The 21,339-nt window shown below is 40.1% G+C and overlaps 1 protein-coding gene across 1 annotated transcript in view; it reads right to left on the reverse strand.

Annotated features, from left to right (window-relative positions):
- Nucleotides 1-1,014: 1,014 nt before the first annotated feature.
- The window catches only part of LOC131847417 (liprin-alpha-1), a 237,608-nt gene continuing 217,283 nt past the window's right edge, over nucleotides 1,015-21,339 (reverse strand). Inside the window, exons 16-26 of the mRNA XM_059196997.1 lie at nucleotides 19,476-19,550; nucleotides 15,473-15,663; nucleotides 14,657-14,701; nucleotides 11,164-11,347; nucleotides 10,180-10,316; nucleotides 6,868-7,070; nucleotides 5,424-5,582; nucleotides 4,497-4,611; nucleotides 2,064-2,220; nucleotides 1,777-1,893; nucleotides 1,015-1,110 (exon numbers count right to left, since the gene is read on the reverse strand). Of these exons, the coding sequence (XP_059052980.1) occupies nucleotides 1,015-1,110; nucleotides 1,777-1,893; nucleotides 2,064-2,220; nucleotides 4,497-4,611; nucleotides 5,424-5,582; nucleotides 6,868-7,070; nucleotides 10,180-10,316; nucleotides 11,164-11,347; nucleotides 14,657-14,701; nucleotides 15,473-15,663; nucleotides 19,476-19,550 (1,479 nt within the window). The remainder of the gene's footprint in view (nucleotides 1,111-1,776; nucleotides 1,894-2,063; nucleotides 2,221-4,496; nucleotides 4,612-5,423; nucleotides 5,583-6,867; nucleotides 7,071-10,179; nucleotides 10,317-11,163; nucleotides 11,348-14,656; nucleotides 14,702-15,472; nucleotides 15,664-19,475; nucleotides 19,551-21,339) is intronic.

The raw sequence follows: 21,339 nt of genomic DNA on the forward strand, positions 1-21,339 counted from the left end.
TGTATTTTCCGTTTAACAATGTTATTTATAATTACAATTAATACTTGTTTTATTACATCATTGTAATTGTCGTTTACGGATCATGTACACATATGTACTGGACATAAATAAATATCTATTTAATAATAAATAAAATGTAAATAAAAATCGTTCACTAATCGTCCGGAGCTCGCTGGCTTCATGTGGTTCGATCCGGTTCAATCCAGATGTAACCACTTGGCGAGTAACACTAAAATAGACACTATATAGTATCACATTAAGTCGTTATTGGCTGGTCACTCTGCCTACCTTCATAACTTGGCCAGTCTCTTCCCTATACTACCGTTCATGCCCGCTAATTTCGATTCGATAGACAAAATTGACACTTGACTAACCTTACAATACATTTTTTAAATGGCAACACTGATATAAAAAAACTATTTTAAAAATATTACAGAAATTAAATAAATTATATCCATATCTCGCTGTAAGTATTTTACACACGTTTTTTGACATATTAATATAAAAAAAAATCTTGTTTTATATATGTATATACATTTTGTATCGTATATACAATTTTGTGTGAAGGCACTAAATATTTTAAACATATTATTTTTAATATATTTCAAATATTTAGACAAAACTTTGAATATAAATCTTTTATACATGTATAAAAACTGCATATTATATTTACTAGAGCCAGTGTGTCTGAGGTAGTAGTCTCGGTCTAGTGTAGGAACTAAAGTGAGACTATTGTTTTAAACAGATTTCGAGACTTGGTTTTAAACAGAAATTTTTCTGCACAATAAACTTATAATACAAAATATATATAAACTTAAACGTGGTTCAAGAAGTAGTAAGTACATAACACAAAATATACCGGGCAATAGCTACGAATACGGTGTCAAATCAGTCAAGGAGCGTCGTCTATCGAGCCGAGCGCGGCGGGTGTGGCGAGCGTGGCGGCGGTGGCGGCGGTGGCGGGGGTGGTGGCGGTGGTGGCGGGCGTGGCGAGGCCTAGTTGATGGCGTGGTGTCAGGAGGCGGGCGCGTGCTCGTGCTGCAGCCGCGTCGCGCGCTCCGTGCCCGCCTTCAGCAGCATCTCGAACTCGCCCTCCAGGATCTGCCGCGCCTGGACACCACAAATACAAATAAACTATATTCAATCTCAATACGAGCACTTTTGAATAGTTCTATTTTTTATTCTACCGCTCATTCGGAACGCAGATTCATGAGAAGAAGAATGAAGAAGAAACTTGTGTGTTGCTCTTTTGAATAGATGTTTTTTACATATATAAGTGAGTGATGAGTGCTCACATTAGGAGCGATTCAAACGAATACATACTCACATTAGGGGTGATTCATAGCAATTCACACCAATGCAAACTCACATTAGGTACGATTCATAGCAATACACGCTCACATTAGAACCGATTCTTATCAATGTACACTCACATTAGAGGCCATTTATAGCAATACACACTCACATCAGGGGTCATTCTTACCAATGCAGTGTGCATTAAGGGTGATTCACACCAATGCACGCTGACATTAGGGGCAATTCACACCAATGCAAACTCACATCAGGGGAGAGTCTTATCAATTCACGCTCACATTAAGGGTGATTCATATTCTTAACAATACACACTCTCATTAGAACCGATTCTTACCAATGCAAACTCACATTAGGGGCAATTTCAATTATTTAAACAGTTTTTTGACTCTGATATGAAGTTGGGTTTTTGAAGTCATGACAATTCCGCTTTTTCAATCGATATATTTAAAAAAATTGTGGTACCTGTGTATTTTGCGTGGGTATCTGCAGCGCAAGCGCCATACTGTTAGCATCGAAACTGTCGTCGAGCGCTATCAGTGCGCCGTGGACTCCACTTTCCACCAGGTTATTGGCATACTCCTGCATGTGACAAACAAACGTATTAACACACCAATTATTATTTCATATACATTATATGCACCAGAAAGTTTCCACACTTTTATTAGGAACTTTCGTGGCTTCTCTGGTAGTCCAAGCAAGTGGCGGCACACTAGGTGAGGACGGTGTCGTGTGCATGACACGGAGCTTACCTTGAGGTTGATAGAGACGAGCCAGCGCTGCAGCCGCTCGTTGGTCCACACGAGCACGTCCCGGCACGCTAGCTCTGCCGCGCGGCGTCGCTCGTCGAGTGCACGCACGCTGTATCCCACGCGCTTCAGGCACGCCACGCCGAAGTGTAGCGACGTCCTGCAAATCACAGTATACTCGTAGTTAACGATACCTTGAGGGCAACGTAACAGGGGATTTGGGCTATCGTCAGGTCCTAGGACCTGTAGCACTGCGACCTGTATAGATCTATTGTGCTCGCCCTTATTTAAAGTTCGCTACTTAGACCCGTGAGGGACAAGAACTGAAGGATATTCTTAGGAGCGATGGTTTTTATCTCCTCAGGATATAGTGTATACTTTCCAAAGGAGATATTCCAATTATGCATGAGTGGGCTACAACCACATAGGATGTGTAGTGGCGTTCCCTCTTCTGCTTGGCAAAATCTGCAAATTGATGTTAGTCTAGTGGTAACTACTAGGTACACAAGCTCTTAATTCTAAGTATGATGAGTAGAGAGATCGTTAAAGCAGAGCGAGCTCCTTCTACGAGGAAATTATCTTGCAAAAAGAGGGGGCGGAGAGGGATCGAAGTAGAGTGGATGGATGGGGAAAGAATTTCTGAGTTCTTTCGCTATCCTTCTTTTCCAATCTGCTGCAGAACGGTTCGGCTTAGAGGCAGGAACGTACTTCATTTTGCTCCCTCTTCTTCTTTCCCGCTGGGAGTATTTCCGTCTCACTCATTATATACAACATGTTCATTTGATAATACAACAACCATATAGTTTTAGGCATAAAACTTGTAATTATTTCTAAATTAAACGTCCATAAATACAACTAAGATAATGATTTCATTACTACCTATAAAGAGCGGATATACATTTTTACTAATAGTTGTTCATGCACTGGATTTTCATTTAATGTTAGACATAGGCACCTATATAAATATACATTGTAAATAGACTGGCTTTAAAAAAAAATCAATTGAGTTTCTTGTCAGTTCTTCTCAATTGGATCTATATACTGAACTGGACGGTAGGGAAAAAATTAAAATTATAATGTAAAAATTTGACGTTCATAAGCGGCTAAAACGTCCTACATGAATAAATGATTTTTGAATTTTGAATTGAATATTTTAATATTACAAATCTGAAGAGTGTTTATTTGTTTGAACGCGCTAATCTTAGGAACTACTGGTTCGAATTGAAAAATCTTTTTGTGTTGGATAGTCCATTTGTCGAGGAAGGCTTTAAGGTATATAACATTACGCTACGACCAATAGGAGCGGAGCTGCAATAAAAAATATTGCAAAATGTGGGTGTAGCGAACTCCTTGATAACTTTTTATATTATTTTTAATATAATCATATGTTTTTTGACATATTCTTTATTGTTACTTTATATTATATATCGTGGACGGAGCGCCGCACTAATGCATCTGTTTTGGAACAACTGGGTATCAGAACCCGTCTCTCTACTGTGTGCTTCCAGCGTCTGCTAACTTTTTTCGGCCACGTGGCCCGCCGAAAACCAGATAATTTGGAAAAAAATATAATGTTAGGCCACGTGGACGGTAGAAGGGGCAGAGGCAGGGCACCTGCACGTTGGACTGATCCTGTACGAGAAGCAGCCAAACAAAATATACAATCGGCGGTCCATTTAGCACAGAATAGAAATGCCTGGAGAGTATTGGTTGGAAGGAGCATTCCTGGTGGTCACGACCCTCAGTCTTGAGGAACCGACAAAGAATAAGAATTATATATTGTTAGGTGTAACTTCCTCTGGTGGCGCCACCGTCGTGCGGCGCGTCTATAAAAGGCTGCGAAACCCGGTGTGAGGCCTCCCCTCCGATCGATCCCCCGTCCAATTCAAACGGGGATCGAAATTACGACGGCCTAAGCCGAGGTTCGAACCCCTAGTGGTGCCCTCAGACTAAAGTCGTATCCGTCGGGCAGGAGTTGGCCTTCAGCCGCTCCATAAGTCCTTCCGCGGGTTTGGAGTGCCATCTGCACTCGCCCCATAACGTCCGGTGAAGCTGTAAAGGCCAGCTGCGGCCAACAGCATTAGAGTAGTCCGAAAAAAAAAAAAAAGTGTGCGGCCTCTTTTGGTCGACAGACGTGCTCTCGAACGAATCTCCGTATCATACCGTGTTTGCTTTATAAGTTCTTTTACTGATTTTGTTAAAATTAATTATACGATTTGTTATAAGTTTCTTTTATTTAATTAAATTTAGAGCATATTCCTAACAATATCGTTGTCATATTAGTCGCATTTTATTTAATCTCCGTATTTTCCTTAATAAAACCCTCAGCACCTCTAACTCATCAGACACCTTAAGAACCTCCGCTTCAGTGGGTAATGAAACGCAGACGAAGTTGCACGGGTCAGCTAGCAATAAGTATAAAGAGAGATATCTGACCTGTGAAAACTGTCGACCATCTTGAGTTGCGTTCTTAGATCTCGCTTGGTGAGGTGTTCCAACATGCGCGCGTCCACCAGGCACTCCATGAACGTGGTCCGGTACTGCGGCAGTCCTACGACGCAAACACAATGTTACTACAAATGGTCGTTAATAATGTTTGTACCGCACGAGGATTTGAACCCGCGGACGTAATAATATTTCAGGACAATGAACACCTAGTCCTAAGCTAAGCAGACAAAAGGTCATTAAGGATTATTAAGTCATACTATTTGTATCGCGCGAGGAATTGAACCCGCGGACATAATAATAATATTTCAGGACAATTAACACAGTGCCATCTAGTCCTAAGCTAAGCAGAGCTAGTTATGACTACTAGACAACTGATATAAATTAATAATATACTCATGAATATAAATGTTTGTACCGTGTGAGGAATCGCATCTGCGACCATCGGACGTAAGACGGTGTGCTAAACCGTTAGACTATCTTACTATATATAAATAACGGAGGTGGTGGCAGAGTGTCGACGTCAGTCTCTTTACCACAGAGACATTTTATATTTATATTATTTCATGTGTACCTATGTAACATATTAACTATTAAAAGGTATTTATAATCTGGGCCGATTTTATAATCTCTCTGAAATAAGTAAATAAAAAAAAACTAAAAAAAAATTCTAGAAATAATAACACTAACACAGTGTTAATAATACATAATTAAGTAATGAAAAACATTTGACAATACACTTTTACAATTATACATTTAAAAAAGTTATAAATTGTATAATTGTAAAAATGTATAAATTATATTGTTAAGTTTTATAAAAATACATTCAATAATTTTGGCGTGGAAGAGTAAAAAACACACATCTATCAATTTATCCATAAATACCGTGTTTATAATATCAATAAGATCATATATTACCTAGCGAGGGCAGCCACACGTTTCCGATCCACTCGTGGTTCATGTCCCCGAAGGCGAGCGCGGCGCACGCCGTCCCTCTTGGAGCTGATGGAGACGTCAGAGACACCATCTCCTGGATGGCCAGCCGCAGCTTCAGCCGGTGCAGTGGGTTACTGATACCTAGTTACAGAAATTGACAGTTGAAAAGAAAATCCCATGTGGTTCAAATATATCCTTTGGAGAGTACATCTAAATATATATAACTTAAAGGTGACTGACATTGTGATCTATCAACGCACAGCCCAAACCACTGGACGGATCGGGCTGAAATTTGGTATGCAGGTAGATGTTATGACGTAAGCATCTGCTAAGAAAGAATTTTGATTAATTCTACCCCCAAGGGGATAAAATAGGGGATGAAAGTTTGTATGAAACTTTGTCAATTTTAAACCAATCGGGATGAGACATTACATGCATAAAGCTACTGTAACGTAGGCATCCCCTAAGAAAGGATTTTGATAAATTCCACATCTAAGGGGATAAATTAACGCGAGCGAAGCCGCGGGCATAAGCTAGTATTAAAAACAGTTGAAAAGAAGCTCCCATGTGGATGTAATATCTCCTTTGGAAAGTACACTATCCTGAGGAGATAAAAACATCGCTCCTTCAATTCTTGTCCCTAACGGGCGTAGGTAGCGGACTTTGAAAAAAGGATGGGAACAATAGATCTGGGACACATCTCTATACTGAGGAGATAAAAAGCATCGCTCCTAAGAATATCCTTCAATTGTTGATTCTGACGGGCGTAGGTAATGAACTTTGAAAAAGGGTGAGAACAATAGATGTCAGATATATCTCTATCCTGAGGAGATAAAAAGCATCGCTCCTAAGAATATCCTTAAATTCTTGTCCCTAACGGGCATAGAAAGCTTGAAAAAGGGCGAGAACAAATGATATATGCAGGTTGCAGTGCTACAGGTATAAAACATCTAGCAACAGCCCAAAACCCTCAATAAAAAAACACTTAGGTCGGTCGTTAATTCATTTAAGCCACAGTGACTTTTTTTACATAACACTAAAAAAATCGAATAATTGCCTCAATGAGAGGCTAAATACAAAAAACACGAGTCCTATTAAAAGATAAACAATTAAACAGAAACAATTAACAGTTATGCGTATACATTTTTATTACATCACGTACTTTTGAGTAGACCTTTGTGTCGCTAGTAGCTGTAAGAAAAGAACACAATAGTGCAATAGCTGAAATGTTTTCTGAGATGTGTACCGTTTTTTTATCTGTAGTGTTTTTTTAAATAAAGTAATAGACTTAGTTGGTAGCTTGTTCCACAGCGCGAGCGGATCAGCTAGTAAGTGTTCCTGGTCGGAGAGCCGGCCACGTCACGTCAGCTCCAGCCGCGCCTCCACCGTGGGCCCGTCGTAGTGTGGGTACAGTGTGGGTACGCACCGATCTCCCGCTGGATCTCCTGGTCGGAGAGCGCGGACATGATGGCGCCGGACTTGACGTTGGCGCGGCAGGCGGCCACGTACCAGGCCGGCATGCCCACCCACAGCTCCAGCCACGCCACCACCGTGGGCCCGTTCCACAACGCGAACGGCGTGCCGGCCCGCATCGCCTCGCCCAGCAGCTCGTGGCGGTAGTCGCGGTCCCTGCCGGCGGATGGGGCACGTGTAGAAGATCATTCGATACATAGCACACACCCTGACGCATACAAACGATCCTCAGTACATAATATATAAGAAAATAGCAGCTCATGCCGGTAGTCGTGCTCCCTGTGCAACATGCACGGTAGTGGTATGGTGCTAGTGCTGCGGCTAAGAGTAGTATATAACGAGGAGTCTATGGTGTGGAGTAGCATACGATGAGGAAAGTATGTTGCAGTAGGGAGTAGTGTACAACAAGGAGAATATGGTGTGACGGGGAGTAATGTGCAACGAGAAGTGTATGGAACGGCGGGGAGTAGTGTGCAACGAGGAGTGTATGGTGCGGCGGGGAGTAGTGTGCAACGAGGAGTGTATGGAACAGCGGGGAGTAGTGTGCAACGAGGAGTGTATGGAACAGCGGGGAGTAGTGTGCAACGAGGAGTGTATGGAACAGCGGGGAGTAGTGTGCAACGAGGAGTGTATGGTGCGGCGGGGAGTAGTGTGCAACGAGGAGTGTATGGTGCGACGGGGAGTAGTGTGCAACGAGGAGTGTATGGTGCGGTGGGGAGTAGTGTGCAACGAGGAGTGTATGGAACAGCGGGGAGTAGTGTGCAACGAGGAGTGTATGGTGCGGCGGGGAGAAGTGTGCAACGAGGAGTGTATGGAACAGCGGGGAGTAGTGTGCAACGAGGAGTGTATGGTGCGGCGGGGAGTAGTGTGCAACGAGGAGTGTATGGTGTGACGGAGAGTAGTGTGCAACGAGGAGTGTATGGTGTGACGGAGAGTAGTGTGCAACGAGGAGTGTATGGTGCGGTGGGGAGTAGTGTGCAACGAGGAGTGTATGGAACAGCGGGGAGTAGTGTACAACGAGGAGTGTATGGTGCGGCGGGGAGTAGTGTGCAACGAGGAGTGTATGGAACAGCGGGGAGTAGTGTGCAACGAGGAGTGTATGGTGCGACGGGGAGTAGTGTGCAACGAGGAGTGTATGGTGTGACGGAGAGTAGTGTGCAACGAGGAGAGTATGGTGCGGCGGGGAGTTGTGTGCAACGAGGAGTGTATGGAACAGCGGGGAGTAGTGTGCAACGAGGAGTGTATGGTGCGGCGGGGAGTAGTGTGCAACGAGGAGTGTATGGTGTGACGGAGAGTAGTGTGCAACGAGGAGTGTATGGTGTGACGGAGAGTAGTGTGCAACGAGGAGTGTATGGTGCGGTGGGGAGTAGTGTGCAACGAGGAGTGTATGGTGCGGTGGGGAGTAGTGTGCAACGAGGAGTGTATGGAACAGCGGGGAGTAGTGTGCAACGAGGAGTGTATGGTGCGGCGGGGAGTAGTGTGCAACGAGGAGTGTATGGAACAGCGGGGAGTAGTGTGCAACGAGGAGTGTATGGTGCGGCGGGGAGTAGTGTGCAACGAGGAGTGTATGGTGCGGCGGGGAGTAGTGTGCAACGAGGAGTGTATGGTGCGGCGGGGAGTAGTGTGCAACGAGGAGTGTATGGTGCGGCGGGGAGTAGTGTGCAACGAGGAGTGTATGGAACAGCGGGGAGTAGTGTGCAACAAGGAGTGTATGGTGCGGCGGGGAGTAGTGTGCAACGAGGAGTGTATGGTGCGGCGGGGAGTAGTGTGCAACGAGGAGTGTATGGTGTGACGGAGAGTAGTGTGCAACGAGGAGTGTATGGTGCGGCGGGGAGTAGTGTGCAACGAGGAGTGTATGGTGCGGCGGGGAGTAGTGTGCAACGAGGAGTGTATGGTGCGGCGGGGAGTAGTGTGCAACGAGGAGTGTATGGTGCGGCGGGGAGTAGTGTGCAACGAGGAGTGTATGGTGCGGCGGGGAGTAGTGTGCAACGAGGAGTGTATGGTGTGACGGAGAGTAGTGTGCAACGAGGAGTGTATGGAACAGCGGGGAGTAGTGTGCAACGAGGAGTGTATGGTGCGGCGGGGAGTAGTGTGCAACGAGGAGTGTATGGTGTGACGGAGAGTAGTGTGCAACGAGGAGTGTATGGTGCGGTGGGGAGTAGTGTGCAACGAGGAGTGTATGGAACAGCGGGGAGTAGTGTGCAACGAGGAGTGTATGGTGTGACGGAGAGTAGTGTGCAACGAGGAGTGTATGGTGTGACGGAGAGTAGTGTGCAACGAGGAGTGTATGGTGCGGTGGGGAGTAGTGTGCAACGAGGAGTGTATGGAACAGCGGGGAGTAGTGTGCAACGAGGAGTGTATGGTGCGGCGGGGAGTAGTGTGCAACGAGGAGTGTATGGAACAGCGGGGAGTGTGCAACGAGGAGTGTATGGTGCGGCGGGGAGTAGTGTGCAACGAGGAGTGTATGGTGCGGCGGGGAGTAGTGTGCAACGAGGAGTGTATGTTGTGACGGAGAGTAGTGTGCAACGAGGAGTGTATGGTGCGGCGGGGAGTAGTGTGCAACGAGGAGTGTATGGTGCGGCGGGGAGTAGTGTGCAACGAGGAGTGTATGGTGCGGCGGGGAGTAGTGTGCAACGAGGAGTGTATGGTGTGACGGAGAGTAGTGTGCAACGAGGAGTGTATGGTGTGACGGAGAGTAGTGTGCAACGAGGAGTGTATGGTGCGGTGGGGAGTAGTGTGCAACGAGGAGTGTATGGAACAGCGGGGAGTAGTGTGCAACGAGGAGTGTATGGTGTGACGGAGAGTAGTGTGCAACGAGGAGTGTATGGTGCGGCGGGGAGTAGTGTGCAACGAGGAGTGTATGGTGTGACGGAGAGTAGTGTGCAACGAGGAGTGTATGGTGCGGCGGGGAGTAGTGTGCAACGAGGAGTGTATGGTGCGGTGGGGAGTAGTGAGCAACGAGGAGTGTATGGAACAGCGGGGAGTAGTGTGCAACGAGGAGTGTATGGTGTGACGGAGAGTAGTGTGCAACGAGGAGTGTATGGTGCGGCGGGGAGTAGTGTGCAACGAGGAGTGTATGGTGCGACAGAGATTAGTGTGCAACGAGGAATGTATGGTGCGGCGGGAGTAGTGTACAACGAGAGGAGTATGGTGCGGGGATGAGTAGTGTGTAACGCAGAGAGTATGGATCAGCGGGGAGTAGCGTATAACGCGGAGAGTAGGGTGCAGCGTGGAGTAGTGTAGAGTGTAGTGCGCGGACACTGACTTGGTCTTGGAGCGCGCGTAGTCCTGGTGGTGGTGGTGCGGCGCGTGCAGGTCGGGCGCGTCGTCTGCGAGCGCGGCCAGCCCCAGCGACGACGCCGACGACAGCGACCGGGCGCCGCCCACGCTCGCCATCTGACCCTGCACGCACACCCGGTTACTTATTTCCGAGGTACATTAAAAAACCCGTCTGCGTCAGACCTTTGACTATTTCTATTGTCATGCAGCTCGCTTTCTAATAAACCGCGATCCTGAGGGGACGTCTGCGTTATCGTTATCCCCACGTTGGAGATATCCTTGTCTACCTATTTCTACCCTCAAGCTCCGTAATGGACTATTACGAACTCGAGTGAAGCACGATTGTTAGTAATATAGATTAATATATATGTAATAGTAATATGGTCAGCCTGACTTAGTACATTGCAATAGAGTTACCCATTGCAATGTACCGAGTGAGGTTGACCTGACTTAATAATAATAATAATAATAACATTACACTAGCCCCAAAATATTATAGCTTCACACACTTGCTTTCATACTTCTCCAAAAAGCTGTAATTTTAAACACATGTAGAAATCCGCAATAATTGTCATTGTTTGGTGATTTTCTTCCGCAATGACAAGTTTAGCACCCCTCCACATAGTATAAAACAAAGTCGCTGTCGCTATCTGTCCATCCCTATGTATGCTTAAATCTTTAAAACTACGCAACGGATTTTAAAGCGGTTTTTTCACTAGACAGAGTGTGAAGTCGGGGTGAGTAGCAGTTATACATAGAAAACATCCAGACCGATAAAAGCAATCATACTCATGAATACAAATGTTTGTGCCGTGCAAGAAATCAAACCCGCGACCATCGGACGTAAAGCGGCTAGACGGCTAGACCACCGAGGTCGTCACTTAAAATCTGTTGCGTAGTTTAAAAGATATAAACGAACAGACAGCGGCGACGACTTTGTTTTGTACTATGTGTACATAATGTAATGTACCGGCATGCCAGCCTTCTCCTTCTTGCTGAAGAACCTGCCGAGGGAGCTCTTGATGCCGCGTTTCTTCTGCTGGTGCATGGACGCGATGGAGACGGCGGAGGCTGCGGCGGCCACCCCCCGGGGCAGCCCGGGGGACGCGCCCCCGTACCCGCCCCCCACAGTGCCCAGAGACTCTTGACTCGAGCTGCAAATATATACTACATTCAAAATACATCGCAACGCGCAAGAAATATGCAAAATTAGTCAGCACTTTATTTCTAAAAACATTACCTATATTACAGATTACTCCAGGTTGTCTAAAAGAGATTTCTTATAGCGATAAGACCGACCGTGGCTAGCCAACTTGCTAACTACTGAATTTATATATTTTTAAAAGGTATTATTAAACATTAACTTTCTCATCAACTATTGAACTCTGTAGCTTTAAAAACTCTAAGAGAACTACAATTACTAAGAAACCTAGCTTCATAAATATATTAATGTATATACTTTACATATATCGTTGATTAAATAGAAAAAAGTCATTTTTCTAAATTAGAATCTAGAATTGCCTCCTTTTATATAAGTCAATTAAATTAACCACGCCGTCTTAATCATTATCTAAATACTTTTAAAATCTAAATATATATAACTCAAAGGTGACTGACTGACATGGTGATCTATCAATGCACAGCCCAAACCACTGGACGATTCGGTCTGAAATTTGGCATGCAGGTAGATGTTATGACGTAGGTATCCGCTAAGAATTTTGATTATTTCTATCCCCAAGGGGATAAAATTGGGGATGAAAGTTTGTATGAAACTTTGTCAATTTTAAACCAATCGGGCTGTGACTTTGCATGCATAAAGCTACTATGACGTAGGCATCCCCTAAGAAAGGATATTGATAAAACTTTAAATGCTCGTCTTGTAAAAAATGTATATTTTGAATACTGCCATTTTTCTATTTAACCGACGATATATATATTAGTATACTATAGTATAACAATAGTTACATAATTAAGGCCATTTTTACATAAAATAAATAAGTTTTATTCAAGCAAATATTAAGCAATACTCACAAATAAATCTTATTACAGTTTTATTAAATATACGTCACGCAGGGGCGGATCGTGAATTTGTGGGGCCCTAGGCTAGGGCTACTTAGGGTCTTACCTAATTGTTTACTCAACTAAAAAATACACCGATCAAAACCAAGCGACAGGGAATTGCCAGATGCACACATTCATGGGTTGATTAACCTCAGGGTTGTCAATCTTATGATAAGTTTTTTAATTAAAAATTGAAGAATTCGTTAACGATAATAATGTTTTATAGAAAAACTTTAAATCCATAGCAATTCTGACAATATTATCTGATTACATTAATAATGAGTGCGTAGCGACTTCTATGTTGATTATCGCATGCCTCTTATTATACTGTAATTATTTATATAAAAAAAACATCTATTAAAAAGAGCAACACACAAGTTCCTTGCTCATTCTTCTTGTGATAAATGCATTCCGAATGAGTGGTAGAATCAAAATATGACTATTCAAAAGTGCTTGTAATGAGTTTATTTGAATAAAGATTATTTCTATTTCTATTACTATACAGAATACATATAGAAAACATCCAGACAGAAACAGACAAATAATCATACCCATGAATACAAGTATGGGGAATCAAACCATCAGAAGTTTCCTTGATTCATGCCACTGTGACCTAATCACCTTAGGAGCCGTGTAGCTTGTTTGGCTTTACATAAAAAAAAAATTTTTGTTTATTTATAATGATACTAGCTGTACCAGCGACTTCGTCCGCGTAAATAATGAGTTTATTTGAATAAAGATTATTTCTATTTCTATTTAATATTATAGAATTTTTAATCTAAATATCGCCTATTGTTTACAGTTGAGGTAGGGGCCCTTTATAACCACGGCTGCAGCCCATAAAGTCCGTAGATCCGGCCCTGATATAACGCTACCTTTTTACATGTTTATATACTTAAGTCAACAAGTGTAAAACTGGCCTAAAATAATGGAATTACTATGGGCTTAGCCGACTATCAGTTATCCACCGGAACTACTTTGTACACTACTTGGAATAGGGTCACACAATATTAAATTAAACTCAACATACCATTATAAACATCATAAACAAATAAGGGACAAATAATATATTAGTCACATCCTTAGTAATTCCATTTTATTTAACAAAACTGTAAAAACATTGAGAATTTAAAGAAAGCAGAGGGAAAATGGTAGAAAATTTAGGGATTTTATGATAAGTGTCACACTTTTTAGGAGAAGGGGGTCGATAAAGTGTGTCAAAATTCGTGACGGCATATTATTAATTATAATTAATATTAAAGTATCATTTAATTATTAATCTTCTAAATATATATAACTCAAAGGTAACTGACATAGTGATCTATCAACGCACAGCCCAAACCACTGGACGGATCGGGCTGGAATTTGGCATGCAGGCAGATGTTATGACGTAGCATCCGCTAAGAATTTTGATTAATTCTACCCCCAAGGGATAAAATAGGGGATGAAAGTTTGCATGAAACTTTGTTAATTTTAAACCGATCGGGCTGAGACTTTGCATGCATAAAGCTACTATGACGTAGGCATCCCCTAAGAAAGGATTTTAATAAATTCCATCCCTAAGGGGATAAATTAGCACGAGCGGATCCGCGGACAAAAGCTAGTTTATATTATAAATGTGTTCACGTAGAAAGAAGTTCTGAGGTAACACATTAAAAAAAATAACGGAGAATCTTATTCCCTAATTTTTTAAATCGATTGATATATAAAATCTACCCTTTTTTAATACGGTTTACGATATATAGCAGACGTTTTATGTTACATATGAATGTGGATGGTTATAAGGGCGGAGGAAGTCCGAAAAACAGATGGATGGACTGTGTGAAAGATGATATGGTAAGAAAGGAAGTAAATAACGAGATGACTGCGAACAGGGATGAATGGAAGAGAAAAACATATTACGCCGACCACAAATGATAACGAAGAAGCAGATAATGAGATGTAGATTTTAATTAAATTAATTTGTTTTTAATTTACTTGTAGTTATACAATTGTTTTTGGAAAGTATGTCCCAATACTTTCCAACAATATGAAGACTCAAAAGAAGAATCAATCTAATTTCTTCATTGTAATTAGAAATAAATAATATAAATAACGAGATGACTGTCAACAGAGATGAATGAATGAATGAATGAATGAATGAAAAAAGTGCTCGTAATATTCCACAAATAATTGAGATAAGGAAGAAGCGAATGAAACCCCTCTTTCAAATATAACTGGCAGATTTAACCAAACATGGATGGTGTAAGAGATAATTGTCCAAACTCTTGTAGAGATTGGATTTGAGACAGAGTCTGTGCGGTGCGTAGTTAAACAGTGTGTCGGGACAGTCGCACCAGAGTGGCGCCAGGTTGAGGTCTGGCAGCGACACTGGTCTCCTTACTGTTATGTTGGGTAAGCACCTGTGTATCGGGAACCGGGCGAGACTTCCTGACATTATCGACGTCCTGGGGTCCAGTGCAGCGTGTAAGGGATACAAATTTTCAAATTAATATAGTTCTTATTTTATTACAATTACACACATGTTTTAAAATTAAAATGTTAACATATTTTGTGTACACATATTTTTTCAACTGAAAGAATTTCGTATATGTTTTACGAGCGGTATAGAATCGGAATCATCCAGCGTCAGTATTTTATTACTTATTTCAATAGTTTCTTTTTCTTAAGTTTAGAGTAAATATGCATTATTTGAACTTGCGTGTAACAAGCTTAGAACGCATCATCACTTAATTTGAAGATTGAGTTAAACTCGTTTAAACTTCATAATTAAAATAAATCGACCTTGCAGTATGCCTTATTACTTATGCTTATGTCTATCTTATGTGTACTTAGTCTCTATACATGAATGTGTAAGATGCACGCTATGTCCGGCTCTTGTAGGACCAAAAGTATAAGTATGTTTTTTTCGGACTACTCTAATGCTGTTGGCTGCAGCTGATCTTTACAGCTTCACCGGAAGATAGGGGGCGACTGCAGATGGCACTCCAAACCAAGTAAGGACTTATGCTGCGGCTGAAGGCCTTCCTTCTTCTTCCGTCTGACGGATAAGACTTTAGTCTGAGAGTGTCGTTAGGGTTCGAACCTCGGCTCAGGCCGTCGTAATTTTGATCCCCGTTGGAATTAGACGGGGGATCAATCGGAGGGGGGTACATGTGTGTAGGCAATCTGTGTCCTGTCTGTTGTAGGACCAAATGTACAAGTGCAGCGGTACTGACGTGTCGTAGGGCGGCTGGTAGTGCGCGCGCAGCCTGTCTCGCTCGGCGTGCAGCGCGCGCGCGGCTCGCTCCAGCCGCAGCGACCGCGCCGTCAGCGGGGACTCCGCCCCCTCCGCGCCCCCCGCACCCGCACCCGCACCACCCGCGCCCGCACCCACCATGCCCCCCACGCCCTCCTCGCACAGCTGCAACTGCACAACACATAGACCGATATTTACAACTTTCTCACTGCGGCGCCAAACTAGCCATATTTATTATCAACTTCTAAAAGAGTAAGCTCTAAAGTCTCTAATTTCATTGTTCACTACGCTAACTTTTGTGTCAATTAAGATTTCATTCGTCTAGGTGTGAATAGTCAAATTTAGATTGACTATTCACACCTAGACGAATGAAATCTTAATTGACAAAAATTTAATTAATTAATTAATTTTAAAAAAGTGTTGTAAATGTCAATTAATAATAAATAGAAAAAAAACTCTAACACTCAACCGCTTACTCATAAAAATCAACTCAACTTTTAACTAGGTAGCAACGTTAACTACGTTCTAGATAAGTTAAAGAGATATTTTTTTTATTTTATTTCTTTTAATATTCAGCCTTTTGTACAATCTAAAAGTACATAATGTACATGCTGATCCCATTGTACTTTAAAACTGTGAATAAATAGAAAAGAGATATAATAAAAATCCTACGTTAAAGAGATTTGATATTAAGATAGTTTCATGGTAAATTAAAAATTTTGCCATCATCAGCCACATATTACTTATACAGTAATTTACATAATACATTAATATGCCAAAATAGTTTTTTTTTATGAATAACGTAAGATTTTGAGAATAAAGTAAAATTACTTTATTTTACTTTTTATGAATAACGTAAGATTTCGAGAACAAAGTAAAATTCATTACCTAAGTTATATGTATTACATTGTCTGCACTGTTTAGTTTTTATGTCTGTTCAAGACATAGAAACTAGAAACATTTTAACAGAGCACGACAAGTGTGCACGTTCGAAAATTAATAAAATTGTGGTAATTTTTTTTAAAAGTATTAATATTATTCTTCTAGTATTCTAAATAATATTATATTAATGCGAAACCCTGATTAGTAACTACACTATGTTAGAACTACTGTATCCTCTTACTGTTACAAATTAGTATAACAATGACTATGTTATTCAACTTGTTAATAAATAAAATAACTAAGGGAAGAATAACAACAAACAAATACTAATATTAATACATTCGTACAACACACCATCTTGATTCTAAAGTATAATTTTAAAAAGTTAAAAACATTTCTAAAAAAAAAATTTTTTTTGGACTAACGCAGTGCTAGTGATTCATCCTATATTTATACAACTCCTAATCCACTTTTGGGAAACTCCACAATGCTGGGAAACATTTTTATAAACGCTTTTTTCATTATCATTCGATCATCATCATCAGATGACGATGTAATAAGGTACACTCGTACAAAATCACGGGCATTACTAGTCTATACATATAATTAAAATTGGAGTGTTTCTTTGTAATATTGAAATAACCGTTTTTTTACATGCATATGAATATAAATATACATACATCAAAATAGCTATTTTAACAATTTTGACTGTCTGTCTGTCTGTTTGTTCCGGTTAATCTCTGAAATGCCTGGACCGATTAAGATGGGAATTTGTTTGGCAGGTAGGTGATGTAATAAGGAGTAACTTAGGCTACTATTATCTTAGAACAATACTTTTATTTCTGAAAAATAAATTTAAATTCCACGCGGACGAAGTCGCGGGAACAGCTAGTCATAAATATAAAATGAGTGAGACGTCTCGACACCAGCTGAGTGGAGGCCCTTTCAGCTCATATTGGATTTTAAGTTTTCTATATTTTTACTCTGTATTATGATTCTGAATAAATAATAATTATTATAAAATTATAGCTAATTTCAAATTTATTACAACTCTATCAATAATACTAAATACATTATTCTTTAAACATGTAAAAGCGAAGCCTACTATACTCGAAGCGCTGCTGTGACTGACCAAATACTATTATTATTAATTTAATATTATTTACTGTAGATATCTCAAGTTTAATAATAAACTGCCTTAAGTAAAAAAAACATAAATTTGAAAAATAGATTTTATAGCTTTAACCATAAAGTGACTAGTTTATTATTTAGAATGTGATATAATGCATTTTGTGTGTACTTTTTACTACATTCAAAATAATAAACTGCCTTAAGTAAAAAAAACTAAAATTTGGAAAATAGACTTCAAAGTTACAACCTTAAAGATACTAGTTTATTATTAAGAATGTGATATAATGCATTTTAAAATAAAATAGGTGTACATTTCATTACATTCAAAATAATAAACTGCCTTAAGTAAAAATAAAAAAAAATTGAAAGTAGACTTTATAGCATTAACCATAAAGTTGCTAGTTTATTATTAAGAATGTGATATAATACATTATACAATACAATAGGTGTTGCTTATTACATTCAAGGCTGAGGTCTGCTAAGCAGGCATTTTAACACAGAATCGATACCAAAATATTTTCTTCAACAATCATTTTGAGGTTATAATATATGCTTTAACATAATTTCCACTATACTGTGGTATTATGTATTTATTTATATAATACTACTAAACATATTGACTTATTATTGCTATGGCTATGTATGTATATAAATTTATACTAAGATATGAATATAATGCTTCAAATATATAAATACAGCCAAGGTTTTTGTGCCACGCAAGCGTATATCAACTACAGTTTATTTAAAAACTTACATCCGATCCTATTTGGAATTATATTTATATAAAAGTCACATATAGACGGACAAAAAAATTACATCGGACAACAGACATGATGACAATAATAAATGACCAGTGAAATATTGTTATAAAATCTATATATATTATTTAAATTATTGACCACGGCTAGTGCAACCTAGTCGAAACGGTAAATTTCCTAAACCTAAACCTTTAGTTGCCATAAAATTATTCGTGTTAAGACCCGGTTAATAATTTAAATACTGTATATTAAACACGAAAGTTTAAAAATAACTAAATCTATACATATCGGATATATCTTTCTGGATTAAAAAAAAAAAAATAAAAGAAAAACAATAGAGTTTTATGCCAGTTCTTTTTAATTGAATCTGTATACTGAACTGGACGGTAGAAAAAAAATTTACGTTCATAAGCGGCTAAAATGTTCTGTATAAATAAATTATTTTTGATTTGAATCATTTAATATACCTACTTATACAGTTGGATGGCCCGAACGTTCATCGTCTCCCAAGCTAAGAGCCCCGAGCTTGGGCCACATTCAAATTCAGATGCCCAAAATTTCACTGCGATAAATGATGGTGCAGAGTCCCCATACACAAAACCCAACTGATTTTTTATTTGTGAAGGCGTATTGCCTTACAAAAACAAAAATTTAACAACAGCCCGATACAAGTTTTCCCATTATCAGAAAATCACTCAAAATACTGTCCACTAACAACTGAGCGTCCAAAATTGCCGCATATTTATTTATTTATTCAGTAAAAATTTATATTGTGTTTGAAATTATATAATTTTTGCTGGTAACAAATTCATCAACACTATAAAAAGACAGTACCTTAGTCATTCTCACGTGATCGTACAGTAAAATTTAGTTTAATTTACTTTATTATAAAAAGATAGGGCGGGAATATAATTGGTTTTCACAAGATGTCATCATGTCTATTATCACGCTTACTAGTAAGGGGGTGACTAGTATGCCGAACTTTGCACTGACAATACAGCGTGCTGCGGTGTAAGCATACGTGGCGTACGGCAAGCTAGCGCGGCACAAGCCAGAAGCTGGTGGGACACAGACAATCGGACGGCCGGACATCCGGACACCCGGACAGACGGCCAGAGCTAGTACGGCATAAGCCAGAAGCTGGCGGGAGAAACAATTGGACAGCCGGGCGGTCGGACAGCCGGACATCCGGACACCCGGACAGAGACGGACCTGGCTGGCGGGCAGACTCTCGGACGCGGGCGGAGTCCGGTAGTGCGAGTGTGCCGGCGACATCGACGCGGGCGCCTGCTTCCACCAATGCCGTACAAAACCGAGTTAGTCTAACATTGTTGAAAGTCGGGACGAAATCGTAGTATTGATCATGTAACGATTTACATATATACATTCTTTATTGCACAGGTAAGGAGTCATTCAAGTATTACGTAAGCAGATTTATTACAATTATTTACCCCCCATCCCCCTTGCCAGCAAAAGTAAGCAAAGCTCTTACCCCCCCATGCTTACGTAAACATTTTTCAATTAATGTGTTGTTAAAGACAATGTGAGGGTTGTCATTCGTATAAAAAAGTAAATGACTGCCGATGACGTAATCATCATCTAGACTCCCCCACCTTCCATGTCATCCAAAATAAGGAAAACAAAGGCCCCCCCCCGCCCCCCATAGTGCTTACGTAATACTCGACCGGCCCCTAATACAGTAATACTCGTACAATAGTTTAGAGAAGTAAACGTGAACTTATGCCGAGATCTCTATATTTTTTTATAGGCGGTATTTGAGTGGGTAATTTAAGTAATTTAATTGAATTTCTTGCCAGTTCTTCTCAATTGGATCTATATACTGAACTGGATGGTAGGAAAAAATTACGTTCATAAGCGGCTTAAATGTCCTACTAAATTGAAAACTGAATAAATGATTTTTGAAATTGAATTTGAATATTGGTGCAATAAAAATACAAAATCAAAAAGTACTATTATATTTTAAATATACAGAATTAGGAAAATTTCATTATACTTATTTTTTATTTGACTGGAAAGAGAAATAGAATAATCGTTGTGTCTGCAATCAATTCTACGATTTCGTTGCTCTATAATAATTATATGATCATTACTTTAGCAATATGTTACGTATTTTATTTTAAATATACAGAATTAGGAAAATTTCATTATACTTATTTTTTATTGGACTGGAAAGAGAAATAGAAAAATCGTTGTGTCTGCAATCAATTCTACGATTTCGTTGCTCTATAATAATTATATGATCATTACTTTAGCAATATGTTACGTATTTTATTTTAAATATACAGAATTAGGAAAATTTCATTATACTTATTTTTTATTGGACTGGAAAGAGAAATAGAAAAATCGTTGTGTCTGCAATCAATTCTACGATTTCGTTGCTCTATAATAATTATATAATCATTACTTTAGCAATATGTTACGATTACTAAACTTAATCGTACCGTTCATAATATTTTTAATGCCCAATTTACACTCAGCCCGAGTGGGCAGGGAAGTGAGCAGCGCGAGAGTGTAAACACGAGTGGAAACACTTTCCATGCCATTGGCGCTGCCACTCGCGCTGCCCGGCGCTCCCTCGATTGTCGGTTTTTCGTGCGCGAGTCAAAGGACTGGCAGCGCGAGTGGCAGCGTGTTTTTACATTCCGCCCTCTCGCTCAGTTGTCGCCCAGCAATATTTCCGGCAGCGCGAGTGGCAGGGGAAGCGGCTGAATGTAAACGTAGCATAAGATATATAAATTATATCCTACTGCATCTCTTCACTATAGTAATACAAATCTATTATTCTTAAACATTAATCTTGACGTTTTTAGTAGAAATAATAATTATATGTATATTATATATTATATAAAACAATTTCAAATAAAAATCTCTTTCTTAATTAAGTCTATTCTATTACTTACAATTATTACATTAATTATTTAACAGTTTATAACGAAATATCCTATTTTGTACATTTCCCCCTCATTCATAAACAGTAAAACATCTAATATAACAATTTCAATTTTTTTTTTATAACACAGCGGACAAACGAGCATGCGGCTCACCTGATGGTAAG

This window comes from Achroia grisella, unplaced genomic scaffold (assembly GCF_030625045.1).
Source record: "Achroia grisella isolate CSIRO2021 unplaced genomic scaffold, CSIRO_AGI_Agris_v1 utg534, whole genome shotgun sequence".
In the NCBI taxonomy this organism is placed as follows: domain Eukaryota; kingdom Metazoa; phylum Arthropoda; class Insecta; order Lepidoptera; family Pyralidae; genus Achroia; species Achroia grisella.